Source organism: Phyllopteryx taeniolatus, chromosome 21, assembly GCF_024500385.1.
Source record: "Phyllopteryx taeniolatus isolate TA_2022b chromosome 21, UOR_Ptae_1.2, whole genome shotgun sequence".
NCBI lineage: Eukaryota > Metazoa > Chordata > Actinopteri > Syngnathiformes > Syngnathidae > Phyllopteryx > Phyllopteryx taeniolatus.
Genome location: NC_084522.1, coordinates 13,935,005 through 13,960,564, shown reverse-complemented (window position 1 = coordinate 13,960,564; position 25,560 = coordinate 13,935,005). Strand labels below are relative to the sequence as shown.

Here is a 25,560-nt window from a genome sequence, read left to right as displayed (position 1 = left end):
CAAGCAACGTCTGATTCAGGGACATCCCTGCTTATTTCAGCAAGACAATGCCAAGCCACATTCTGCATGTTACAACAGCATGACTTCAAAGTATAAGAGTGAGATAACGAGACTGGCCTGCCAGCAGTCCAGTCCCGTCTCCCACTGAAAATGTGTGGCGCAATATGAAGGCCAAAATACGACAACGCAGACTCGACTGTTGAGGAACTGAAGCTGTATATCAAGCAAGAATGGGATAGAATTCCACCTACAAAGCTTCAACAAGTAGTGTCCTCAGTCCTCAAACGCTTATTGAGTCAATGGAAAGGTGATGTAACACAATGGAAACATGCGCCTGCCCCAGCTTTTTGGAACATATTACAGGCATAAAAATAAAAGTGAGTGGATATTTGAAAAAAAAACAAATAATAAAAAAAAAAAATTTAAATAAACAAAGTGTACCAGTTTGAACATTAAATATATTGTCTCTGTACTGTAAAAAATAATAATTAGAATAATAAAAAAAAAAAACTTCATTTCCTATCCAGGACACTGGAGGGCGCTATTTAGCTTTGGAGTTATTTCAACACGTTGCTGCTGCTGCTGCTGAGCAGACGAGTAAGAACACAGCTGGGCTCGTCCGGCTAGGCGTACACACGCAAGGTAATCCCAATTTATCGCTATTTTGTATCACACCACCCGTCTTGTCATCCTTTCATTTTGCTTTTAAGATGCGACTGGCAATGCTTTTTCCCCTCTCTGTGCTTAACGCGAGCAAAACTACAAAGCCGCTTGAAATCCCCAGGGGCTAATGCTAGCTAAGCTAGTTGCGTCAACAGTCTACATTGAACTCCCCAACCAAGGCAATTGTTGAGTAAGAACGATGCATTCACCACTTTCGGCACGTACTAAGCTAGAATTTACCACGTTGTCGTTGACATATATTATTTTGAAATCTCATGAAATGTCGGACTGTCTCAGCAAGTTAAAGCTAATGGGGTGTAAATGAACTCCTCAGTAAAATATTGTTCTGTTTGTCTCTGTCTTCACCTGACAGCCAGAGATGAACTTCACGTAACGTTCAAGTTCCTCTGGTGTTTCCAAACACGCCGCGGAACCTTCACACCGAAGCCGAACTCGTTTTGCGTTTCAAGGCAAATGCTTGAGAATGATGGCTCAAGGTGTAATGGACGGTCCGGTTACACTTGTCATCAGGGCGCCCAACCAAAAATATGATGACCAGACTATTAACTGCTGCCAGAACTGGACTGTGGAGAAACTTAAAGCCCATTTGTCTGACGTGTACCCAAGCAAACCAGTGAGTATTGCACAGCACATCATTTTCCATCACAAGCTGTTTCGCATATGAACCCGGACATAATATATTGCAGAATTTCGTAATTAACAATAGTGAACATTGATGGACATTTCATGAAGTCAAGTTGTGTGTATGTGTTACTATTTTGGTACAGTTTAAATCCTCGAGTCAAGTAAAGAGATTAGATTGTCGGTGGTGTGGATGAACTTTCGGCCCTTTCCATTGTGATTGACATGGCAACATTATACACTTTAAGCTTGTAATTTTCTTATAAACTTTAAATGGGCCTTGAACATTTCCTTACAATGCGCAAATATGAGGAAAAAGTACAGAACATGCATGGATGGATGGATTTCAAATTTTCCATACTACCTACGTGAGCGAACCTTATTCTGTTGATGAACAAGAAAACAACAAACGTTTACGTCAAACTGTAAATTGGAAGCTCACAAGACCGTGACTGTGCAGTATTGTGCTGCTAATTTGACGATACCTCCCTTGCAAAACTCCCATTTAATATCATGTCTCATATCAAAAGATCACGTATAGGACATCTTATACACCCTATGATTTTTAGGGAAAAGGTATTGAACCTGAAGTTATTATTATTGATTAATAACAATGATACATATTGAACTATGGAAAGATGACAAACAGCTTCTTCTTAGGCCAACGTTCGAGCCCCCAACGGCAATTGTATTGTGAAACACAAGGCGCAAATTTTGATTGTCCTTACAGAGGTAATACTTTTGCTGGTTGAGTGTATTGCAGTATCACAGTTCTATGTAAAATTCTAACAAGAAAGCAAAAAGTGGTTCGCTCCTCTGAACCCATTCTAATGTGTTTTTAGAGCTCCAAAGACCAGAGACTGGTGTATTCTGGCAAGCTGCTTTTGGATCACTTTACTTTGAAAGATGTGCTCAGAAAGGTAACCGTTCACTTTGCTACTCATTTTAAATCCAGCCATAATCTTTTACAATGGAAACTTAAAGATGGGACGCTGATTGCGAAACAAGTATTTCCGCAGTAAATATTAGAAATAGAATCAATACATGACAGAGTCATACTGTCAGCATGGGTTCTAAAATATTTATTAACAAATGTAAAAATAAAAAGTTTGCCACTGCAGTCCCTTAACTTCAATGACACATATTTTGATAACGTACACTTTCATATGAAAAGAGGCTAAAAGAGGTTAACCTCTAACGTAATGTCTAAATGTTTAACACTACATTTGATGACTAGTGATGAAGCATACAACTGTTTGCCAGTCAACTAATTGCAGCTACTGCTAGCACATACATACAAATGCAGCCGACTCTACTGTCTACACAGTTGTCCAACACTGGACACACTGACTGCCCTATCATGGGCGGAGAAGCTCAGTGTGGGCGTAGTTGTGTGCCCCACTTGCCATGAAAAAGTAACTAAGTAGTTAATTTTAGCTTTCTTTCTCACCTCTGTTTCTCCTCTCTTGTGGCAGCCCTGTGTACCTCCAAGACTGTATAGCTTACCAACGAGACTCTTGGTAGTCGCGAGTCTGATTAGGTGGAATAAACCATTTAGCATTTTTGCAATGTGACCCTAGGTGGTCTCAGACAGTTTTAATTCGATGAAAGCAACCTTATTAATGAACTTTCAAGAATTTATTTTAGCTTAACATTTATAGGTTTTTGAAAACTGTCATACATATTTGAATTATAGAAAAAATAAATAAATAAAAAAAATGCCAGACCCTGGAACACCATTTTCCTGATCCCGAGATTGAAGTGAAATACAAATACTACTTTTTACTGAGAAAATGACAAAAATGGTAATGCACAGTGACTTAGGTAAGTAGCTTTAATCTGAAATAGAAACGCATTAAGATTACTAGTTACCCAAAAAAATAATCATATTAACAGACACACAATACTGGCATCACTGAACCTAACACATTTTCAGAATTAGGCAGACAACAAAAGATTTGCTTAATGGTTTCATTTTGCACTTGATGGGTGGGCAGGGACTCCTGAGGCCTAAATGGAGACAAGTCATTAAAAAGTACATTTTCGTCATATGTCCTATTTAAATTACAATGGACATGAATGTCACATCAACATTTGATTTTCTGAACTGTTCTTTTTCAGAGGTCAAATTATCAGTTTGGGTTTTCCGAACGACTTAACTCGTTGTATTGGCTTTTATAGCAGGATGAGTACCACATGCTCCATTTGGTTTGCCCCTCACCAACTCCTCCCAGCTCCCCAAGCTCCACCCGCAAGCCTCGGGAGAGCACGGCAGAACCCACAGTGAGTCCGACGACGACACGCTCCTCACTCCTAGTTCATCGGTTTTGTTTCATCATCCACTTTCGTGCCGCAAGTAGTCCCCCAAGAGGTTGCCAACACCAAGCCCTGCTCAACCATAAGTGGATGCTCTCGTTGACAGGTCACTCAAACGGCGAGTCCTCCCTTCCCTGCTCAACACAGCCAATCAGACGAGAACAGTGATGGACTCAGACAACGTGGTGTAATTTACGACCAGTTGCATCAACAATTTATGCATAGGTAATTTGTGATTCAATGTAATCATAATTTGGTAATACAATCCGGTTTTCAAAATTATACATATTAGGGAGGGGGGTGGGGGGGATAATAATAAATTGCATTTTATTTTTGTGTTATGTTAACTGTTAGCCCATGTGTGTTTTCCATCATATGCTGGATGGAGGCCATGTGTTTTTTTTTTTCCAAATACACAATGTACAAAAACCCCGCTCTTTGTTTTATGGTTAGTATTCAAGTAACCTCCAACTGGTAGTGGCAATGTACAGCTTAAAGCCTTTCACTAATTATATCAGCCAAAGTGCTGCTTGTAGTCCAGTGAGTAGAGTCAAAGCAAAAAGTCGGCCAATCTGGCAGCTCGTGTATCGAAAAACATGTTTACGTCAGCTCACTCGTATCTCGAGGGACCGCTGTCTATCCAGTGGTTGTGTGGAACTGAAAGTTGATAAACCAATTGAGTGTCTTACTGTACTTGATGCAAACATCGGAGTCACTGTTAATTCAATCGTAGCTGGTTTGCGGTCTATTAAAACAACATCGGCAGCAATAGGAAATTGAAGTACATCCACAAAGACCTTTGCATGTGAATGTCTTCATGTATGAGCAGTCTTAATGTTAACATTGTGGTCGTCTCTTTTCTAGCTGGAGTCATTTCTCTGCAATGTCGACCCCTCCCACAAATTTGACCCCCTATTACAACCCTATGACGCTCGTGTGGTGGCAACAACTATATGCTCGACAATACTACATGCACTAGTGAGCCAATTTACTTTACAACTGAACATTTCCAGGACTATGATAATCTCAGCTTTAAACCTTGACTCCTCTCCATTCTTCCCTCAACAGTAATTTACTAGCAGCGTCCTCCCAAAACCTCAGGCACGAACTGCCTAGGACTCACCCGCTCCCCCAGGCAGACCCCCTGAGCCAGCGTCCACGGGTGGATCGCCGTGGCAACCCTGAAGTGGAAATGAACGCCCAAGGAGGGGAGATCCTGAACGAGGAGGAGCTCAACCGGGATTGGCTGGACTGGGTGTACACGTTTTCCCGGGCCGCTGTCTTACTTAGTATCGTGTACTTTTACTCTTCCTTCAGTCGGTTTCTCATGGTGATGACGGCCATGCTGGTGCTTTACCTGTGAGTGCCCCTCCTAATTTACTAATGCAGAGGTGTCCAAACTATGGCCCGTTGTCCATTTTTAGCGGCCTGTGGCATATTCTACAATTATCAATTGACATGATTGATTGATTGTAATTGGCCTGTTTGAGTACAACTCGCCTCTACTACTAATACTATAATATTGGTTTTAGATAGAGCTTGTCTCAATTTGCAAAAACACAAAACCTACAAGGAAAATAGTAAATACATTTCTATTCACAACACCCCAGTGAATAAGGATAATTAGTATTAATTAGCTTATGAATGCCACTTTCTGCTCTGTATCAAGGTCATCTTAGTACAGATTGCTCATATTTTGGTCCTGAATGTGGTCATGTGATTCTGCTGCTGCTCTCAAAAAGGGACCCCAAAATCCTGAAAGAAATCTACTTTTTGCTTCATCACGCAGCTGTTAAAAAAAAAAAAAAAAAAAAAAAAACGTGGAATATGAGCCCAGTTCTATTTAACCTAATTGATTCTTTCTTGATAATTGATCTTTACCGACGGTGCTGGGCTGGTTTCAGCATGTAAGTAAATAAATAAAACGTCAAAGTGGGCGGCAGACGTTTATTGGCTGGCGACCAGTTCAGGGTGCACCCCGCCTCTCGTCCAGAGTCAGCTGGGATAGGCTCCAGACGCCCCCGCAACCCTAGTGAGGATAAGCGGTACAGAAAATGGATGGATGGACTTCAAAGTGGCCTTTTGCATCCATCGATTTTTCTGTATGCGGCCCTTGAAAGAAAACGTTTTGACCCCACTGTACTAATGCAAGGCATGTTGGGTGATTATACAGGGGTCCTCAATTTTTGCTCCGGGCAAAAAACACTGAGGTTGAATTCTTATACTATTTCAGCAGTGTAAGAATACGTTGTCACCTGGCATATATTTTCCATTGTATTATTTTATATCCATGATATGAAGTGTTTTTCACATTTACTCTAATTATGACATTATTACCTTAGCGTTTCAATTTATGTACAAATTTGCGTTACAGCGTCAACGTAGTAATGGGAGTCCGTCGTAAACTGATGACCCCCCCCCCCCTGGACACTCGCTACCTGGTTTAAAAAAAAAAAAAAAAAGCTAAATTCACTTGAATCGCCTGGGTATTCTCATGCAATGCTTATTTCCATTGAGGTCACCTGTAATAGTAAATTGTCCCGTGCAACATCTGGAATTATGCAAAAAAAAAAAAAAAAAGTCGATCGTAAGTCGCCTCGTACTGAAAGTCAGCTGGGATAGGCTCCAGCTCACCCACGACCCTGGTGAGGATAAGCGCTATAGAAAATGGATGGATGTTAATCGTTGGAGTAATTAACCAATGGAAGTAGGCTTTATATGATCAGGATTTTTGGAGCGGATCAGCAAGTTTAAAAAAACGATAACCGATCACAAGATGGCACAATGTGTCTGTTTACATGACTTGTTCATTTATTGTATATACTTGATCCTCAAACGTATTGTCTAGCATTTTAGAACAAAGGTAAAACATCAATGACCTCTAGGGGACATTCAAGAATGACAGAAGTTTGGGTCAAATCAACATAGAAATAGTGGGTACTAACTTACTGTAATTAAATTACTTTAATAAATACTGTTAATGAAATGCTTACTTTAACTTTCTCGCTGTATGGACGAGTGTTGTCTGGAGTTTGCATCCGTTCGGCTTTTACTTTTTTTTTTTCTCCACTCTGCGTTGCTTGAACGCAGCATGCTGCTCCTTGTGTACATTCTTCATGTGCTCGATCAAATTTGTTGTGTTGCAGCATTTAGATGACGTTCCCCACGACGTACTTCAGTTGTGCACAGACTGCAAATACCTTACGTGTTGCTTGTCTGAGACACCGCAAAATAGTCCCACACCGACGACGTGTTTTTTCAATGAATAGATTGGGGGGAAAAAAAACTTTATTGGCTATCAGATAGTTACAAGACTAAAAATAAACTAGCTTTTGGATTCATACGCGACGGCGATGTGGCGTAAATGTCTTGTGCAGAGCCGATCGATGACGTCATTGGCATGCAAGCCTATCGGCCGATACTGGTCGGGCCAATCAGATCGGTGTAAAGTCTAAATGGTAGCTTTCATGTACAAGCTCAAACCTAGTGGGCACTTATTTTGACCAGGCAGTGTGCATTGGATATCTATTGTAAGGCATATTCAAAATGTCTTTTACGCATGTAATGTCAATTTTGTTTCACAGTCACCAGGCCGGCTGGTTCCCCTTCAACCTAGAAAACGAACTGCAGCTTCCTGGAGAAAATCAGGAGGAGATAGAGGCAGAGCTACAGAACAATGACCTCCATGGAATGGTATGTGTGTGTATAGGTGTCTGCTAATCAGTCACGTTTTCTACTAGTTTGTGACCTGCTGGCTCCCACACCATTTACCATTATTATAATATAAAATAAAAAGGACCGCAGCAAACATTTTGCCTTTAAAAGGTAGACATTTTCAGTTTTGATTAATTTTACAATGTTTATTATCATGGCTGCAAGACTTGACAATGTTTTTTCTTTGAGGAGCAGTTTTGCCAATCATTTCTTTATTTGAGGAGCAATTTTTTGCAAGTTTATCACACAGGGCCCCGAAGAAGGGGTTTCATTCAACAATAAAAAGAACGACATTATAATGGGGGAATTTAATGTAGGGCTGCAGCCATCAAATATTTTAGTACTCGAGTATCTCCCAAAACCCTGTTAGTCCTCTTTGACCAGATTTGCCACATTTAACTAACTACATGACTCAGAGTGTAGCCACTTACAGATCAGATGGTACACTGAGCAAACCTTTAAAGGAGCCTGTATGCAAGTCATGTCAATGTTGGAAAATGTTATTTTTCAATGAAAATACTGGCATTTCATTTGTCCTATGCTGCCACCCATTCAGTCCAGCTGCAGCATTCACCCTACAATCTCAAACACGAGGAATTTCTTGTGCTTGTACAGCGCTTTTGTCCTTAATATGCAAACAAAAACGCGCAACACCGTATGACAGGAACAATGGTGAAAGTACTTTAATAACTTTGAATTCCTTGCAGCTCAGGCTGACTATATTAACAAAATATTTGATCTATTCTATTAAAAAACTAAATCAATTGTTTTTTGACAGTGTGATCGTACAGTGTTTTAACTAAAGCATTCTGGTACAAATAATTTTCCTAGTGATCATTTTTTTACCATTATGTACTGTATTACAAAAGAACACATTCACTCCCATTTGTGCAGTGTCCCTTGAACGCACCTCATGGCCGCACCGCATCGGTTGCCAAATACGGCGTTTATGATCAACAAAGACGCCCAGTATGACGGCTAAACCCACTATATACAAGCCTTCATATGACGGGGATAAACGGTGTATCCTGACATACAGTGGGTACGGAAAGTTTTCAGACCCCATTCAATTTTTCACTCTTTTGTTATATTGCAGCCATTTGCTAAAACATTTGAGTTCATTTTCCCCCCCTCAAATGTACACACAGCACCCCATATTGACAGGAAAAAAGAATTGTTGGAATGTTTGCATTTATTAAAATATCACACAGCCATAAGTATTCAGACCCTTTGCTCAGTATTTAGTAGAAGCACCCTTTTGAGCTAATACAGCCATGAGTCTTTTTGGGAATGATGCAACAAGTTTTTCACACCTGGATTTGGGGATCATCTGCCATTCCTCCTTGTAGATCCTCTCCAATTCTGCCAGGTTGGATAGTGAACGTTGGTGGACAGCCATTTTCAGGTCTCCAGAGATGCTCGATTGGGTTTAAGTCAGGGCTCTGGCTGGGCCATTCATGGCGTTGTTCTGAAGCCACTCCTTCGTTATTTTTAGCTGTGTGCTTCGGGTCATTGTCTTGTTTGAAGGTGAACCTTCAGCCCAATCTGAGGTCCTGAGCACTCTGGAGAAGGTTTTCGTCCAGGATATCCCTGTACTTGGCCGCATTCATCTTTCCTTCGATTGCAACCAGTCGTCCTGTCCCTGCAGCTGAAAAACACGCCCACAGCTTGATGCTGCCACCGCCGTGCTTCACTGTTGGGACTCTATTGGACAGGTGATGAGCAGTGCCTGGTTTTCTACACACACACCGCTTAGAATTAAGGCCTACAATTTCTATCTTGGTCTCATCAGACCGGAGAATCTTATTTCTCACCATCGTGGATTCCTTTAGGTGTTTTTTTTTTTTAGCAAACTCCATGCAGGCATTCTTGTGTCTTACACTGAGGAGAGGCTCGTCGGGCCACTCTGCCATAAAGCCCCGAGTGGTGGAGGGCTGCAGTGATGGTTGACTTTCTAGAACTTTCTCCCATCTCTCGACTGTATCTCTGGAGCTCAGCCGCACTGCTCTTGGGGTTCTTCTTTACCTCTCTCACCAAGGCTCTTCTCCTCCGATTGCTCAGTTTGGCCGGACGGCCAGCTCTAGGAAGGGTTCTGATCGTCCCAAGCATCTTCCATTTAAGGATTATGGAGGCCACTGTGCTCTTAGGAACCTTAAGTGCAGCAGAAATGTTTTTGTAACCTTGGCCAGATCTGTGCCTTGTCTCTGAGCTCTTCAGGCAGTTCCTTTGACCTCATGATTCTCATTTGCTCTGACAAGCACTATGAGCTGAAAGGTCTTCTATAGACGGGTGTGGCTTACCTAATCAAGTCCAATCAGTGTAATCAAACACAGCTGGACTCCAATGAAGGTGTAGAACCATCTCAAGGATGATCAGAAGAAATGGACAGCACCAGTTAAATATGAGTGTCACAGCAAAGGGTCTGAATACTGATATTTCATTTTCTTTTTTAATAAATCTGCAAAGATGTCAACAATTCTGTCAATATGGGGTGCTGTGTGTACATTGAGGGGAAAAAATGATTTCATCAAATGGCTGCAATATAACAAAGTAAAACATTTAAGGGGGTCTGAATACTTTGCGTACCCACTGTATATAGTGTGTTCAGCCATCATACTCTGCGTCTTCGGCGGAGAGAAAGGTTCCTGTTACCACCTTGCATTTCACTATGAAATACTACCACACTTTCGTCTTTTGCTCTTGCATTTTTCTTAACAATTCAGCTTCGCCCTTCATATACGCCTTTTCAGTGACGACGTAATCGTGTCGTTGCATCCGTCGAGCACAGCAAACTGTCAATGAGGCGCAAAAAGTGAGCGAGACCGCTTAATTCAAACCTTGTGGCTGTGTTTGTGCTGCCACGGTGCAAGGGCAACGGCGTGCTGCGAAAGTTAGCAGGACAGGTGATGCCTTTGCAGAGCGATTTCAGATAGAAAACTGCATGGAGGAATCAAATGCGGTCACCCAGCGTCTCGAGTTCTGGAACACAAGATGCAGTATGTTGTATTGTAATGTGGTATGGAGGGAGATCTTATCGACTACTCTGGATCAACCAGGTTTGTTTAAAGTGTTAGTGGCAGGCGGTGTACCTGGCGAAAACCCACCCAAGCATGAGGAGAACATGTAAACTCTATACAAGAAGGCCGGAGCCAAACCCACGACCTCTGAACCGTGAGACGGACGTACTAACCAGTCAGCTACTGTACTACCACGATAATAGACACTACTATATTAATTGCTTCAACAACTGAACATTATTATTTCTGTAAAGGTGGAATCATTCATGTAAGTGATGGTAATGTTGTGGCCAGTTTGTGTATATCGTTGCACTCATGAACAGTCTGTCTAGTAGTGTATTTTGACCCACCTTTGCCTTCAGAACAGTCTTTTCTGGACATATGTTCAGGAACTAGCGCTCTGATTTATAACACTTGAGGCCATTTTCAACTAAATCATTTCAAGACACCAGTTTTAAGATGTTATCTTTGTGACATGGCTATATTCCGCCATCGTAAGGCATAACGATAATAAAGGTATGCTGTGATGTCACCTCAAACTATAAAACAAGAACAAGATTGAGAAACGGCTTCTGATGGCAAAATAGTTTATTTAAAAATATAAACTATGAAATGCGCGATTCTGACTCACTGCATGGCTCAAGTTGAACATCAGTGGGTTTTTTTGCACTGCGTTCGTCATTCACGCCATGAAATATCTTTTCACACGATCACAACGCACACCTTTTACTACCTACTGCGACATACTCTTGTACATATATTCTGGTTGAGTGTGAGGTGCCTAAACCTGTCCGATCCTGTTGGCGGTTGGCTCCCTCGACGTGACAAACCGAGATTCACCCCCTAATCTTCCATCTTCAACTCAACACAGTTTGAAGATTTCAGCAATTCCTTCACATACCACTAGAGGGAGCCCATGCACAAGCCTTCCAAAAATTACACATCATGATTGTTTTAAATCCATCGTTGCTATGTATAAAGGGAATTTACAAAAGCTTTCATTGTCCCAAAACATCTGGACCGAAATGTCCCATATTGGTATCAATCCTACTCACACGTAATCGTCCTTTACCAGGAACACGTGGCGGAGGACAGCTCCGATGATGACGAAGGTGAAACCGGAGAGGAAGGAGCAGAGGATCCTAACCGCGTCATCCCCCAAACCGGCATCCTGTCCTCCATGTGGTCGTTCATCATCACCTTTTTCATGTCGCTCATTCCCGAGGGACCGCAGAACGCTGCCAACTGAGCTGAACTTCTTGAGCTGTCTCGCCACAAATGACTTCAATACAAAGTGGCAATGCGCTCTGCTTGTTCTCGTTCGGCATCGTTAACTGAAGAATGGACATTGAATCGCTGTAGTCAAGGTGGTGCCATGTTAGCTTAGTCTGACAACACGTCGTCTCTCTAATAATGTATGAAAAAGCATCAGCAGGCACAATGATAAACACTAATATAACTAGACAAGTTTAACAGATGCGATCCTTCCATTGTGGGACGAGCTGAGTTTTTAAAAATAGAGTGATGGAAGTGTGATGTTCTGTCAGGCCGTGTGCAATAATGGATGGAATATAAAAGGGCTGTTGTAAAACTGCCTGTTGCCACAGTGCAGGCGTCACAGATAATATGGCTGCTGCTGCTGTTACACATTTAAAATGTAATAATAGCTAAGGTGTTGATTGGTTTTTGGATGTGCTGTGTTGTTGTTGTTTTTTGGGGGGGGTCCAGATTTTCAACCTTGAGCAACATGATCACAAATAATGACTTAATCACGCTGAGGGATTGTTTACTCCTTCCCGAGGAAACTTTGGGAGTAAAAATTCTAATTTACACAAAATTTGGTGTTTGACACTGAATGCGCTACTCATTAGAACCAACGTTATTTCCAGGAAATTATTTGCCAAAAATAAAGGACTAGCAGTTTACATGGGACTGTTGTAAAATGTTAAAAATGACTCGCTTTAGATAATTGGAAACAGGTAAGTGTCATGATTGGATATAAAAAGTGCATCCCCGAAAGGCACAGTTCACAAAAGCAAGGATGGAGGCGAGGTTCGCCACTTTATTATAGGCCAACAGTTTAAAGAATGTTTCTCAACTTACAATTGCAACTACAAGCCCAATTTCAATGAAGTTGGGACGTTGTGTTAAACATAAATAAAAAGAGAATACAATGATTTGCAAAGCATGTTCAACCTATATGCAATTGAATACAAGCTGCACATCAAGCAAGAATGGGAAAGAATTCCCCTACAAATCAACAATTAGTGTCCTCAGTTCCCAAAGTTATTGAATGTTGTTAAAAGAAAAGGTGATGTAACACCGTGGTAAACCTGACCCTGTCGCAGCCATAAAATTCTAAATGAATGATTCTTTGTGAAAAACAATAAAGTTGATCAGTTTGAACATTAAATATCTTGTCTTTGTAGTGCATTCAATTGAATATAGATTGAAAAGGGTTTTGCAAATCATTGTATTTGGTTTTTAGCTACGCTTTACAACGTTGCAACTACATTGGGGTTTGTAATTTCCAGTGAGAATGGAGTAAAGATGATTCATGATTGTGACCGCGTGAATTTAAGTAGCATGACACCGTCTTTAATAACACCAAATCTAATCACTTCAATTGTTTTAAAAGGCGACAATCGTCCACCCTGGTGTTTTTAGATTACATTTTTAGATAACATTTTAGAATGAACCTAAAATACACCTTCACAGGTGAACTGGATTTGATCTTTGACATTAGCAGGATGCAACAGAGAAGAAAAATGTCACAGAAAGGCAAGCGGACATCTTAAGAAACGTGTCATATTTCATAGATCAAAAATGCTGGGAATTTTGTTGTTCAGCTCCTAGCAAGTTGTGCAAAACAGTACTATAAGATTATAAAATGATCCCCTTACTTTATGTGAGTAACGTTGAGTTAATGTAATTTCTTATTTTGTTTAATAGGTATATTTTACCTGGAAATGACTGTCAAAAGGCTGTTTGAAATAATATTTAAAAAATATAAAATTATCAGAGACAGATTTGAGGAAACAATCTTTTGCAGCACTCTAGCTTGATCTAGGCCATGCTAGCAACTATACATTTCAAATATTGTATATGCATGCAATGAAAATAGGTATGAATAAATAGACTTTAAACTATCAAAGTGTAAAAAACTACCATAATGAAAGCAGCTATTTTAAAAATGTATATAAATTTATTTGCACATACATACAACACCTTAGAATCTTATCATGCTTTAAATGTAATAAGGGTTTTTACTGAAAACACTTTTGGTTGGTGCTAATAGCCAATATATTCATATCTGGAATAATGTCTTTTAATTTTAAGACCAAAATTATTCATGATTGACTTTTAAGTTCAAGTAGGTTGAAATGAATTGTTATTGTTTGGGGTATTTTCTGGCTGGAAGTCCATTATTACCTGGAACCAAAATTCCGATTGAAAATGGATATTCAACAAATGAGTACTAACTTTCACTCAAAGAATAAGAATAGTTTTGGTCTTACCATAAGTCGAGCAATATATCAGAGATGAAGTTGCTATACAATTTTGCTACAGCAGCTGTAAATGAGAAGAAACAATCACGATGACCAAATTCCTAAAAGAATAGAGAAACATCAGTTTATATTAATTACGTTTATTGCTTTCCACCTTGAGATACAGTAAGTCATCATTCTTGCTAACAACAAGATACAATCTGTTTCACTTGAATACATCTCTGCTTTGATTCTGTATGCTGGAGCCTTTTTTTTTTTTTTTTTTTTTTTTTTTGTAGGCTTGTACAACATGTTGAGATTCAAGGCTTTAAACATCAAATACCAATTGGCGAGTGTTCACTTCCATTTTGAAACCTGATTTGTGTGGCAGGATCCAACTTAAGTTTGTGTTTGTGGAAAGTCACGATCCAGACATCACACTTCTTCCATGTCTTTTGCGAGCAAACATTCAAGATGTTACGACAGAACGCACATACAAACATTAATTCAGTTTGTAAATGGGGTGTGGGGGGGGGACAATCTAAGTCCAAAACTGGAGTCTGTAGCTAGATGCTACAACTTGAACACATACATGGCTGAACAATATACCAGTAAACAAATAGTGCACTGGTCCAGTCCTAACTGACGCCGCTTCGTCTTTGGCATTCATTTATTGTATGCCGCCGTGTGGACACGTATCTGCTCTGAACAATTAATTAGGAGTACAACACTTGCACATAAAGAGCTCTGACAAGGCACATAGTCACTACAGCTACACACAGATAGAGCGACAATTATTCCTTACCTGGATATTAGCTAGTGTCATGGATCCATACATATGGAACATTTATTGCTAAAACAACACTGCACTTAGCGAAAATTAGAACGGCTTTGTAGAATATTATAAATGTCACATTTACAGTAGAAATATTTGCTTTGCATAAAATGTTTCGCATCACTAAAATACAATTTTTGTCCACCACACACAGGATAAAATGATACAGACAGTATAAAAATAGGTGCAACTAACTGGGGTCACATATTCTTTTTAGCCTCTGCAACGGCATTTGGCTGGTGTTGTTTTGTGCTGTCGGCATCATCTAAACACAGCGGGAACTGCCGCAAAGTACAGTGGAACAGCCAAAGTTGGGCAAAATAGAAAAATATGCCTCGAAATCTGCACATAAACTCAAAGGTCCGAACTGTAACGCCACAGTTTAGCGAGCATCAAAGGATTAACGTGCAATGCACTTTTACTCCAGATTATTTATTTTGATTTGTTTGCTTTTTTAGCGACAAACTGTTCCCCCACATATTCGTGATTCCCTATTCGCTGATTGTTTGTGGGAACCAATCCTCGGTTACTTGCTGAAAAACCTTTCTAATATAAAAGTTGTGCTTCAGTGACATCTAGGTGCCAAGGGACCATGTTTAAAGGGGGAAACCAAACTTTTTCTTTTTTCGAGAATACGTACATCAAATGGGCCCACACTAGTCTAAACACGGTATTCTGATTCATATTGCGTTCATGTGATAAGAATTAAACAGATGAATTCCTCAATATTCATCCATCTCAGGGGGACGCCATGTTTGGCGATATTGCCCTCTGCTGTCAACCAAAATTAGCGTCACAACTGGTCTCGCGTTTGCATTACGAACGTCACGTGACCAAACCCGGGAAACAGGTCAGCGGACTCCCCGTGTATGCCGCGACAAGTAGCATAACTGCGGGTTGATGACACGATGGTTTGAACAAAATTTTAACAAGTTTGGCTTCAGTTGTGACAATTTCTGTCCACAGCAGAGGGTGATATTGCAAAACATGGCGGCCCCCTGAGATGGATGAACATTGATGAAGGAATCTGTTGAATTCTGATTTTGCAAACACAATATCAATCAGAATACCGTTTTAGACAAGCGGTGGCACTTATTCTTGCAAAAAACTTGGGTTTGTTCCCCTTTGAGCGGTTTGAGGGTCTTGATGTTGTGCTATGCCGCCATCTTGTTATGTCTATAAACCTTTGGGGGGGGGGGGGGGGGGTCAGTCCCTATCCCCCACTAACACTGTATTCTGAAACGAAGTACCGCCTTCATCAAGGGCTGTTAAAAGAAAGCGAATGTCCAAAGAAAACAGGAAGACTGCTAACATTAGTTGCTAGCACTAGCCACGTCGGCTGGCCGCTATACATGCCATTTGATGAAATCATTTTTCCCCCTCAATGTACACACAGCAGCCCATATTGACAGAATTGTTGACATCTTTGCAGATTTATTAAAAAAGAAAATGAAATATCAGTATCAGTATTCAGACCCTTTGCTGTGACACTCATATTTAACTCTGGTGCTGTCCATTTCTTCTGATCATCCTTGAGATGGTTCTACACCTTCATTGGAGTCCAGCTGTGTTTGCTTACACTGATTGGACTTGATTAGGTAAGCCACACCCCTGTCTATAGAAGACCTTTCAGCTCACAGTGCTTGTCAGAGCAAATGAGAATCATGAGGTCAAAGGAACTGCCTGAAGAGCTCAGAGACAAGGCACAGATCTGGCCAAGGTTACGAAAACATTTCTGCTGCACTTAAGGTTTCCGAAGAGCACAGTGGCCGCCATAATCCTTAAATGGAAGATGCTTGGCACGATCAGAACCCTTCCTAGAGCTGGCCGTCCGGCCAAACTGAGCAATCGGAGGAGAAGACCCTTGGTGAGAGAGGTAAAGAAGAACCCCAAGAGCAGTGTGGCTAAGCTCCAGAGATACAGTCGAGAGATGGGAGAAAGTTCTAGAAAGTCAACCATCACTGCAGCCCTCCACCAGTCGGGGCTTTATGGCAGAGTGGCCCGACCGACGGAAGCCTCTCCTCATTGCAAGACACATGAAAGCCCGCATGGAGTTTGCTCAAAAAACACCTGAAAGACTCCAAGATGGTGAGAAATAAGATTCTCTGATCTGATGAGACCAAGATAAAACTTGTTGGCCTTAATTCTAAGCGGTGTGTGTGTAGAAAACCAGGCACTGCTCATCACCTGTCCAATAGAGTCCCAACAGTGAAGCACGGCGGTGGCAGCATCAAGCTGTGGGCGTGTTTTTCAGCTGCAGGGACAGGACGACTGGTTGCAATTGAAGGAAAGATGAATGCGGCCAAGTACAGGGATATCCTGGACGAAAACCTTCTCCAGAGTGCTCAGGACCTCAGATTGGGCTGAAGGTTCACCTTCAAACAAGACAATGACCCGAAGCACACAGCTAAAAATAACGAAGGAGTGGCTTCAGAACAACTCCGTGACTGTTCTTGAATGGCCCAGCCAGAGCCCTGACTTAAACCCTATTGAGCATCTCCGGAGAGACCTGAAAATGGCGGTTCACCAACATTCACTATCCAACCTGGCAGAATTGGACAGAATCTCCAAGGAGGAATGGAGGAAGATCCCTAAATCCAGGTGCGAAAAACTGCATCATTTCCAAAAAGACTCATTGCTGTATTAGCTCAAAAGGGTGCTTCTACTAAATACTGAGCAAAGGGTCTGAATACTTATGGCTGTGTGATATTTCAGTTTTTCATTTTCAAGAAATCTGCAAAAATTTCAACAATTCAGTTTTTTTCTGTCAATATGGGGTGCTGTGTGTGCATTAATCAGGGGAAAAACATGAAAAATGGCTGCAATATAACAAAGTGAAACATTTAAATGAATACTTACTGTACCCTCTGTATATGGTCTCTGAATCACAGACTTTAACCTATCGCAGGTGGGTCTAGAATGTATCGCCTGCAATAAATGGGGGTTCACTGTACCACAACGATGATATGCCCCCTTTGAGGTTCCACTGTACTTTGGCAGGTGCTTTATTCATCCATGACAGCAAAGTAAAATCATTTATTTTTTATTAATTAGTCCTCATTTGTCGAACTGTCATTGCACTGTCTTGCTATCCGTTGAGTAAACATTCATAATTAAAATAAGAGATTAAAACTGTTGTGGTAGCGATGATGGGGTAAAAAAAAAACCCAAAAAAGCAGACATTATCACTGCCCATTGACAGAAATTTTGTGACCGCAGTCAGAAATCTTTAAGATTCCTGAGCAAGGTGATTGAAATTTCAGAACTTTAAACGTATTGGAGAGAGAAGCAACATTTAACAACAACAACAATAATAATAATAATAATAATAATAATTATAACAACAACAACAACACACTAGGATTCATATTACGTAAGAAATTATGCTGGCAAAGTGCTTACTGTACAGTACAGACTTCATGTGGACTCTGAAGTAATTTTTATATAGCATTACGAATGAAAAGATCACCGATATACCTGCGTTCGTATTTAACCTATATTTATATTAAAGATGTTTCCGATGAAATTTAAGCAGCAATGTTCTCTTTCAAGAGAACCCCCTACAAGATGATTGCTTGACCTGCGATGACGTAGCAGCATCTGTTGAGTTATGCAGAATTCTTTCAAAGTACCTCCCTTTTGGTTTTTCCACAGTGACATGAATTATGAGACATTTTTCGCTGGCATGTATATTTCCTGAATGGCGGCTGGTGTCGTGTTAATATGACCTTCAAACACTGCTGGGCTGCTCACTAGAGGTAAACATAAAGACTAAAATGGTGACGATAATAAAACTGAAATTAAAACAAGCAATGACTCAGTCAAAGATCCCCACCAGTGAGGCCCGTTCCTTTGGCATCAGAGGTGCAAATGGTAAAAAAAAAAATGTTTTTTAAAATGACATCACTACTTGGGGTAGAATATCGTCATCTACAGTACATCATGGCACTTCGCCATGGCAACCGGGCGACTCGCACAGCCCTCGTGGAGCTCACCTGCGGTGCTGAAGATAGGGTGGCAGGTTAAGCTGCGTGTACAGTATGTTGGCGCTCCTCAGCTGTTTGGTGTGTCGTGTGGGAGGAGATGCTATCACAAGAAGGTCTCTGTGGTGGAAGTCTCTCCTGTTGTGTCAGGGCTGATGTCCACTCTAACGCAGGCCCCCTTCTCCCGGCTGTTAACATGGAGACAGAGCGAATGGAGACAAGAAGAGACCGTGTGCGGGCTTAGGAGAGAGTAACGGGTGAAAATAACATGGAAAATACAGTGGAACCTCCAAATTTAACTTCATTGCAATCCAATGAAAATTTGGGGGGAAAGAAAATAAGGCTCAAACGCCACTCTCTGTTCCAAGGAAAGTTTACAATTACACATTATTGCCGCCACGGGACAATAATTAGTCAAGTTCTGAACTCCTGTTTCAATGCATGTGTTGTACTGAGTAAACTAACTTGCTGAAGGACTTGTACAGTAGCTCAACTTCCCATGGCATAGCTGATGTTGTTTTTTGGACTGGAAAGTCTATGAGACCGACTCAACAGAACCTCTGTTGTGGCGGTTGTGTGATGTTTTTGCCTGAATGCTACATTTACAGTGGGTACGGAACGTTTTCAGACCCCTTTACATTTTTCTTTTTTTTCCCCCTCATTAATGTACACACAGCACCCCATATTGACATAAAAAAATAATAATTGTTGAATTTTTTGCTGATTTATTGAAAAAGAAAAACTGAAATATCACACAGCCATAAGTATCAGACCCTTTGCTGTGACACTCATTTAACTCGGGTGCTATCCATTTCTTTTGAGCATCCTTAAGATGGTTCTACACCTTCATTGGAGTCCAGCTGTGTTTGATTATACTGATTGGACTTGATTAGGTAAGCCACTCCCCTGTCTATAGAAGACCTTTCAGCTCACAGTGCATGTCAGAGCAAATGAGGTCAAAGGAACTGCCTGAAGAGCTCAGACAGAATTGTGGCAAGGCACAGATCTGGTCAAGGTTACACAAAACCTTTCTGCTGGACTTAAGGTTCCTAAGAGCACAGTGGCCTCCATAATCCTGAAATGGAAGATGCTTGGGACGATCAGAACCCTTCCTAGAGCTGGCCGTCCGGCCAAACTGAGCAATTGGGGGAGAAGAGCCTTGGTGAGAGAAGTAAAGAAGAACCCAAAGATCACTGTGGCTGAGCTCCAGAGATGCAGTCCGGACATGGGAGAAAGTTCTAGAAAATCAACCATCACTGCAGCCCTCCACCAGTCGCGGCTTTATGGCAGAGTGGCCCGACGAGCCTCTCCTCAGTGTAAGACACAAGAATGCCTGCATGGAGTTTGCTAAAAAAAAAAAAACACCTAAAGGAATCCACGATGGTGAGAAATAAGATTCTCTGGTCTGATGAGACCAAGATAGAAATTGTTGGCCTTAATTCTAAGTGGCATGTGTGGAGAAAACCAGGCACTGCTCATCACCTGTCCAATACAGTCCCAACAGTGAAGGATGGTGGTGGCAGCGTCATGCTGTGGGGGTGTTTTTCTGCTGCAGGGACAGGACGACTGGTTGCAATCGAAGAAAAGATGAATGCGGCCAACTACAGGGATATCCTGTACAAAACCCTTCTCCAGAGTGCTCAGGACCTTAGATTTTGCCGAAGGTTTACCTTCCAAAAAGAAAATGACCCTAAGCACACAGCTAAAATAGTGTGTGGCTTTAGAACAACTCTGTGACTGTTCTTGAATGGCCCAGCCAGAGCCCTGACTTAAACCCTATTGAGCATCTCTGGAAAGACCTGAAAATGACTGCCCACCAACGTTCATCATCCAACATGACAGAACTGGAGAGGATCTGCAAGGAGGAATGGCAGAGGATCCCCAAATCCAGGTGTGAAAAACTTGTTGCATCATTCCCAAAAAGACTCATGGTTGTATTACCGCAAAAGCGTGCTTCTACTAAGTACTGAGCAAAGGAGTCTGAATACTTATGGCTGTGTGATATTTCAGTTTGCAAAAATTTCAACAATTCCATTTTTTTCTGTCAATATGGGGTGATGTGTGTACATTAATGTGGAAAAAATGAACTTAAATGATTTTAGAAAATGGCTGCAATATAAAAAAGAGTGAAAAATTTAAGGGGGTCTGAATACTTTCCGTACCCACTGTACATTATTTTCCCAGTGGCCACAGCAACCCCGCCTGATACGTAGTGTGCCGTGGAATTTTGGCCATTTTCTTTCCTCCGTATTCTTGCTAAGTTTTCTCATGGTCTCACGGTATACGGGGGGAAGGACTGCTGAGTCACTGTGGCTTGAAGGCACACTATGGTTCGGCCCACGGTCTACAACGGATACAAGTACATTCCCTCCTGCCCTGTCACGTTTTTATATGGTCCCTCACATTCTGATCAAGGTCCGACACGTTTTTCACGTTCTGTCAAGGCTTTCTACGGATGAAACGTGGATGCTGGGCAGCTTTGGATCATGTTTGTGGCCAGACTCAAAAGAAGCTCCCCTCCCAGACAGCGCACGCTGACAAAATGTGGCAAAACATGCACCAAACGCAGCAAAACGGGACAAAAGGACCGTGAGACGCCAAAGAAATACAAGTGCTTTTCGTTTCACTACAGACCACCTCCAAATTTTGTTGCCTTCACCCCATTTTACTACGACCAACTAGGTTTCTCACCCACGTCATGACTGACATGGCGAATGTTCTCACACTTGTGTCTCGTCCATCCCGTTTTGTCCACAGTGGCGTGACACGTGATTGCCGTGGCCGGCCATTGAGGTTCCACTGTAAAAACACTAACAGCATACGATTCTTTCGCTTGTACAGAAATGAGTTGGACTGTTCTAAGACGCGCAGGGTGATGATTACAGAGGTGATCAGCTGATAGGTGCAGAACATACTGTATTTGGGGCTCTTTTAGGGCTTTGCATAGCTACCTTCCGCTATGTTTCACAGGTTGGCCATGTGAGTCGCCGCTCAAGTTCACTGCTCTCCATGCTGCACTTTTGGCCATTTCATCAGAGATATTTACAACCAAGGGGTCAGACTCAGAACTACATGCCGAAATGCAAACACACAAACACGAACAAAGAGAAGACAAGCAGGTAGACATTAAATCAGCGGAAGTGCTCGACAGATCAAAGAAACAAACATGCACGTAAATCAGAGTGACACAAATACACAGCATAGCAAAAGCCATTTTAAGCTTCCATGGATGAGCATTATAGTAATGTTAGTTTAACATACACACACGGTTAGTTAGAATATTTGAACATAAAAAACTAATAATTGATATAGTCTGTGTGCTTGTGACAGTTTAGGCCATGCGCTAACTATGTCTATCAGTGTGAAAGGTTAGGACGCAGCAAAGTGCATCAAATGTTTTCCAGACACAGTCTTGCTACCTCTTCTTCCTGTGGGAGGCTGTGGTCTGTCACTACTCCTATTCTGTATGATCTGTTCAAGATGGACATACAGTAAGAACGTTCTGACCTCTGTTTTCTCATTTCAGCCGTGAAAGTATTAGGATACATCTTTTTGGCTCTATTTACCTTCAATGCTGTATTGTGCAAGACATTTTAGAAATAATGGTAAGGAAGGTGCAATACAAAAAAGGTAAAAAAAGAATGTCATTATAATCACGTGTATTTTATAGAGGGTGCGACTCACCTCCCTGAGAGGGTCTTTTCTGGGATGTTGAGGAGGTTGGAGCCCTTATAGCTGACCTGCAGTCCCAGCTCCTCTTCGTCCTGCAATCGAGATTCAGCTTCCTGAAACAAAAGGAATCGGAAGCTGAGTGGGCCTCCACCTGGTTCAACACGACTGTGTTTACAGACAGGGGGCCCAGCGCAGAAAACTCATTTCGGTCACTTCTAACAGTGATCATCATCATCTTTCAGTCACTACCCACAGCTTGTGACCATATGTGAGGGAAAGAGCATAGATCGACCGGTAAATTCCATAATGCTGCACCAATCCGCCTGATATCCCTGCTCCATTTTTTCCTCACTTGTGAACAAGACTCCAAGATACTTTAACTCCTTCACTTTCGGCAGGATGTATTTATTTTTTGGAAAATGATCTAATCTACCAAATTCATCCCGACCCTGAGAGGGTACTGTGACTCCACCCTTTTCCAACTTAAGGCCATGGTCTCAAATTTGGAGGTGCTGATTCTCATCCCATCTGCTTCACACTCTGCTGCAGAAATGTAATAGTGAGGGCCACCATACCGGACTGCCTCAACAACCCAGCAGCAGCTACAACTTCTGTCCATGGAGGTTATGAACGGAATCAGTGACAAAGGGCAGCTTTGACAACGTACAACCCTCACCAGAAACGAATGCGGCCCAAACTCTGACACTGGCAGTAGCGGGACTGAACAGCCCAATTCAGGGGGTTCGGTACCACCCTCGGGACTAACCAAGGGACATCGTAGAATGCCTTCATGTCGACAAAGCAGATGCGGAATTGAGGGAATCCCCATGCACCCTGGAGAGCCCTGCTGTGGCTGTAGAGCTGTTTCACTTTTTCTTATCCAGGATGAAAACCAAACTGCTCCTCCTGAATCTGAGGTTCGACTTCCAGGCAGAGTTTCCCCGAATAGATTATCAGGTAAGCTGAGGCGCGTGATACTCCTGTTGCTGGAACACACCCTTTTGCTGCCCTTCTTAAAATGGGGGACCACCATGGGAGCCCTGCCTGGCTCACTAGCACTGTCCTGCCATGTTCAGTCTTGTCCTGTTTACTAATCATTGCACCCCTTCCTCATTGCGTTCCGAGTCCACATAATATAAACTTAGCACAAACTATCAGGGCATTTGTTTTTAGGAGATCATTTCTTTGATGTAACAATGCTTCTTGGCAATAATTTTTATACCGTTGGAAATCCTGTTTGTTACCCTTTTAAATGGTGCCACATTTGTAAGGAACATTTGGGATGTGCAGAAGCTATGTAGGTTGCATCCATGAAAATGTTTGCAAAATGAGCTGTTTGGCATTGGCAGAGAAGATTTTTAAATTTTACTGGCTCAAACCACATACTCTTCTTATTATCCCACAAATGTATGTTCCTTACAAATGTGGCACTATTTAAAATGAAAATAAACAGGCTTTCCCTCAGTATAAGATTCAGTGGAGAGAAGCATTGCAACAAAGAAATAATCTACCACACACAAACTTCCTTATGTTTTGTGATTTTTTTTTCTTTTTTCCCTCAATAGAATCCACCGCCAACGTAACGTCACTGTTGTCATACACAGTTTTATACCGTTATTGCTCTTTGTTGGTTTTGCTCTTTTCTCTCAGTCTGCTCCCTCTCAAACCTCGTTCTCCCAGACTGTATTTCTGATTAATGTCCATCATCATAAAAATAACAGAGGGAGTACATCAAACTCCCCTGTTGCATAGCAAAACTGTTCCGCCATAAAAAGGCATACAAATCAACGAGAGAGGGTTTCTGGTGTAGGAACTTTGCCAAACAAACCATACAAGTAACTTTGATGGGAGGTGCCGAAGGTTACACCAGTTCCAAGTTCAAATTTCCCATTATATGACTAAGGCACAGGGATTCATTGTAACTAGGGGCAGTATAGCTAAATATAAGATAGAAGATAGATAAATATACAGCAGAATGAGAGTCTGGTTTGCCCTTAAGGGATTATAATGAATAGAAATGGTTTTAATTAACACAAATTAAAATTACAATTCCTGTGAGGAAAAGCTTGTATAAATAAGATTCCTTTTATTACAGGACAACGTGGACAAATGTCAACAAAATGGGAGGTACCAGCTTTGCACGCGCTTTCTTTTTCTTGTCATCTTCTTTTTTCTTCTTGCTCTCTGGCATCAAGTCATCGAGCCAGCTCAGCTCTCTCTTAGTGAAGAAGAAGTCGAGAAGCTTTCGGATGAAGACCAGTGCAAGAACCTGTAAAGAATTGACAATTCTATAAGGAAACAATGACAGTTCCAAATAATTAGGTAATTTTAATTGTGATAATGGGGATGATTAATGCCACTGGAGAGAGCCTCATTTTATTGTAGCAATACACCAGAGTGATTTGTGAGCTGAAGTGCCAGGATGGGGAAGCCATTTTGGATTCACACAAAAGCAGACAGCAAAAGAAATTGTGTTATTTCAGAGGTATGTATGAATTTTGCATGTTCTCCCCATGCCTGTGTGGGTTTTCTCCGGTCTCCTCTCACAATCCAAAAACATGCATGGTGGGTGAATTGAAAATTTTAAATTGCCCGTAGGTGTGAATGTGAGTGCGGCTGGTTGTTTGTTTATATGTGCCTTGCGATTCGCTTTCGACCAGTTCAGGGCGTATCCGCCTCTCGCCCAAAGATAGCTGGGATAGGCTCCAGCACGCCCATGACCCTAGTGAGGATAAGCGGTACGGAAAATGGATGGATGGATGAGGATGATTCTTATTCAAAAAAATTGTTGAAACTTTTACAGTGCATGTCTTGAGTTAAATGTTACTTTACTACCATCATGGGGAAGACCACCGCTGCAGCAGAGGCCTTGATGACCCAGAGCAGTACCAGACAGGTGAGCTGTACCAGGGTGAAGATATGGACTTTCCACAGCGGCACGTAGCGCAAGTAAATAAGATCAGGCTGGTGCTTGGAAGGCATGCCAAACAGCTTGATTCTGTCAAAGAACTGTGGAGGAAATAAAAGGAATGAATCAGAAAATCACTTGGAGACATTTCTGATTAAGCATGCGTCTTTACAGAAATCTCAAGCCATGCGTTTCAGGAAACAGAGCGTAGTGCAGAGAGAAGAACTTACTTGAATGCCTTTGAGAGAGGAGACACCCATGTAGAGGAAGACTCCATACAGCACTGGCATAGGAATGAACTGTAAAGAGCAGAAGTTATCTA

The 25,560-nt window shown here is 41.6% G+C and overlaps 2 protein-coding genes across 18 annotated transcripts in view; one reads left to right on the top strand and one right to left on the bottom strand.

Moving 5' to 3' along the window:
* The first annotated feature begins 545 nt into the window (after positions 1–545).
* LOC133470649 (homocysteine-responsive endoplasmic reticulum-resident ubiquitin-like domain member 2 protein) lies at positions 546–12,043 on the top strand. 4 transcript variants are annotated; one of them, XM_061759250.1, is made up of 10 exons: positions 596–642; positions 711–853; positions 1,037–1,297; positions 2,148–2,225; positions 3,487–3,588; positions 3,728–3,846; positions 4,486–4,599; positions 4,690–4,980; positions 7,206–7,314; positions 11,428–12,043. In XM_061759250.1, the coding sequence occupies exons 3-10, from the start codon at positions 1,148–1,150 to the stop codon at positions 11,599–11,601; spliced, it is 1,137 nt and encodes a 378-aa protein (XP_061615234.1). In that variant the 5' UTR covers positions 596–642; positions 711–853; positions 1,037–1,147; the 3' UTR covers positions 11,602–12,043. The 4 variants fall into 4 exon arrangements, with proteins under 4 accessions (XP_061615235.1, XP_061615233.1, XP_061615236.1 ...); XM_061759251.1 differs by lacking the exon at positions 711–853 and having other exon boundaries at positions 546–642; positions 3,490–3,588; XM_061759249.1 differs by lacking the exon at positions 711–853 and having other exon boundaries at positions 546–642.
* Positions 12,044–13,985: 1,942 nt separating this feature from the next.
* The window catches only part of LOC133470647 (sodium bicarbonate cotransporter 3-like), a 54,480-nt gene continuing 42,905 nt past the window's right edge, over positions 13,986–25,560 (bottom strand). For 9 of the 14 annotated variants that reach the window (XM_061759233.1, XM_061759230.1, XM_061759232.1 and 6 more), the window contains 6 exons: positions 25,469–25,537; positions 25,166–25,339; positions 24,462–24,599; positions 22,343–22,443; positions 21,610–21,726; positions 13,986–18,846 (listed from right to left, as the gene is read on the bottom strand). In XM_061759233.1, coding sequence (XP_061615217.1) covers positions 18,765–18,846; positions 21,610–21,726; positions 22,343–22,443; positions 24,462–24,599; positions 25,166–25,339; positions 25,469–25,537 — 681 coding nt within the window. In that variant the 3' untranslated portion in view covers positions 13,986–18,764. Of the gene's footprint in view, positions 18,847–21,573; positions 21,727–22,077; positions 22,130–22,342; positions 22,444–24,461; positions 24,600–25,165; positions 25,340–25,468; positions 25,538–25,560 lie in introns of all 14 variants that reach the window. The other 5 variants (XM_061759239.1, XM_061759243.1, XR_009786039.1 and 2 more) reach the window with 4 other exon arrangements.

Bases quoted from the DNA above. Each gene is read 5' to 3' on its own strand.
- LOC133470649 (XM_061759249.1), top strand. From the start codon at position 1,148: ATGATGGCTCAAGGTGTAATGGACGGTCCGGTTACACTTGTCATCAGG. The intron at 1,298-2,147 runs GTGAGTATTGCA...ATGTGTTTTTAG, and splicing joins ACGTGTACCCAAGCAAACCA to AGCTCCAAAGACCAGAGACT. The intron at 7,315-11,427 runs GTATGTGTGTGT...GTCCTTTACCAG, and splicing joins ACAATGACCTCCATGGAATG to GAACACGTGGCGGAGGACAG.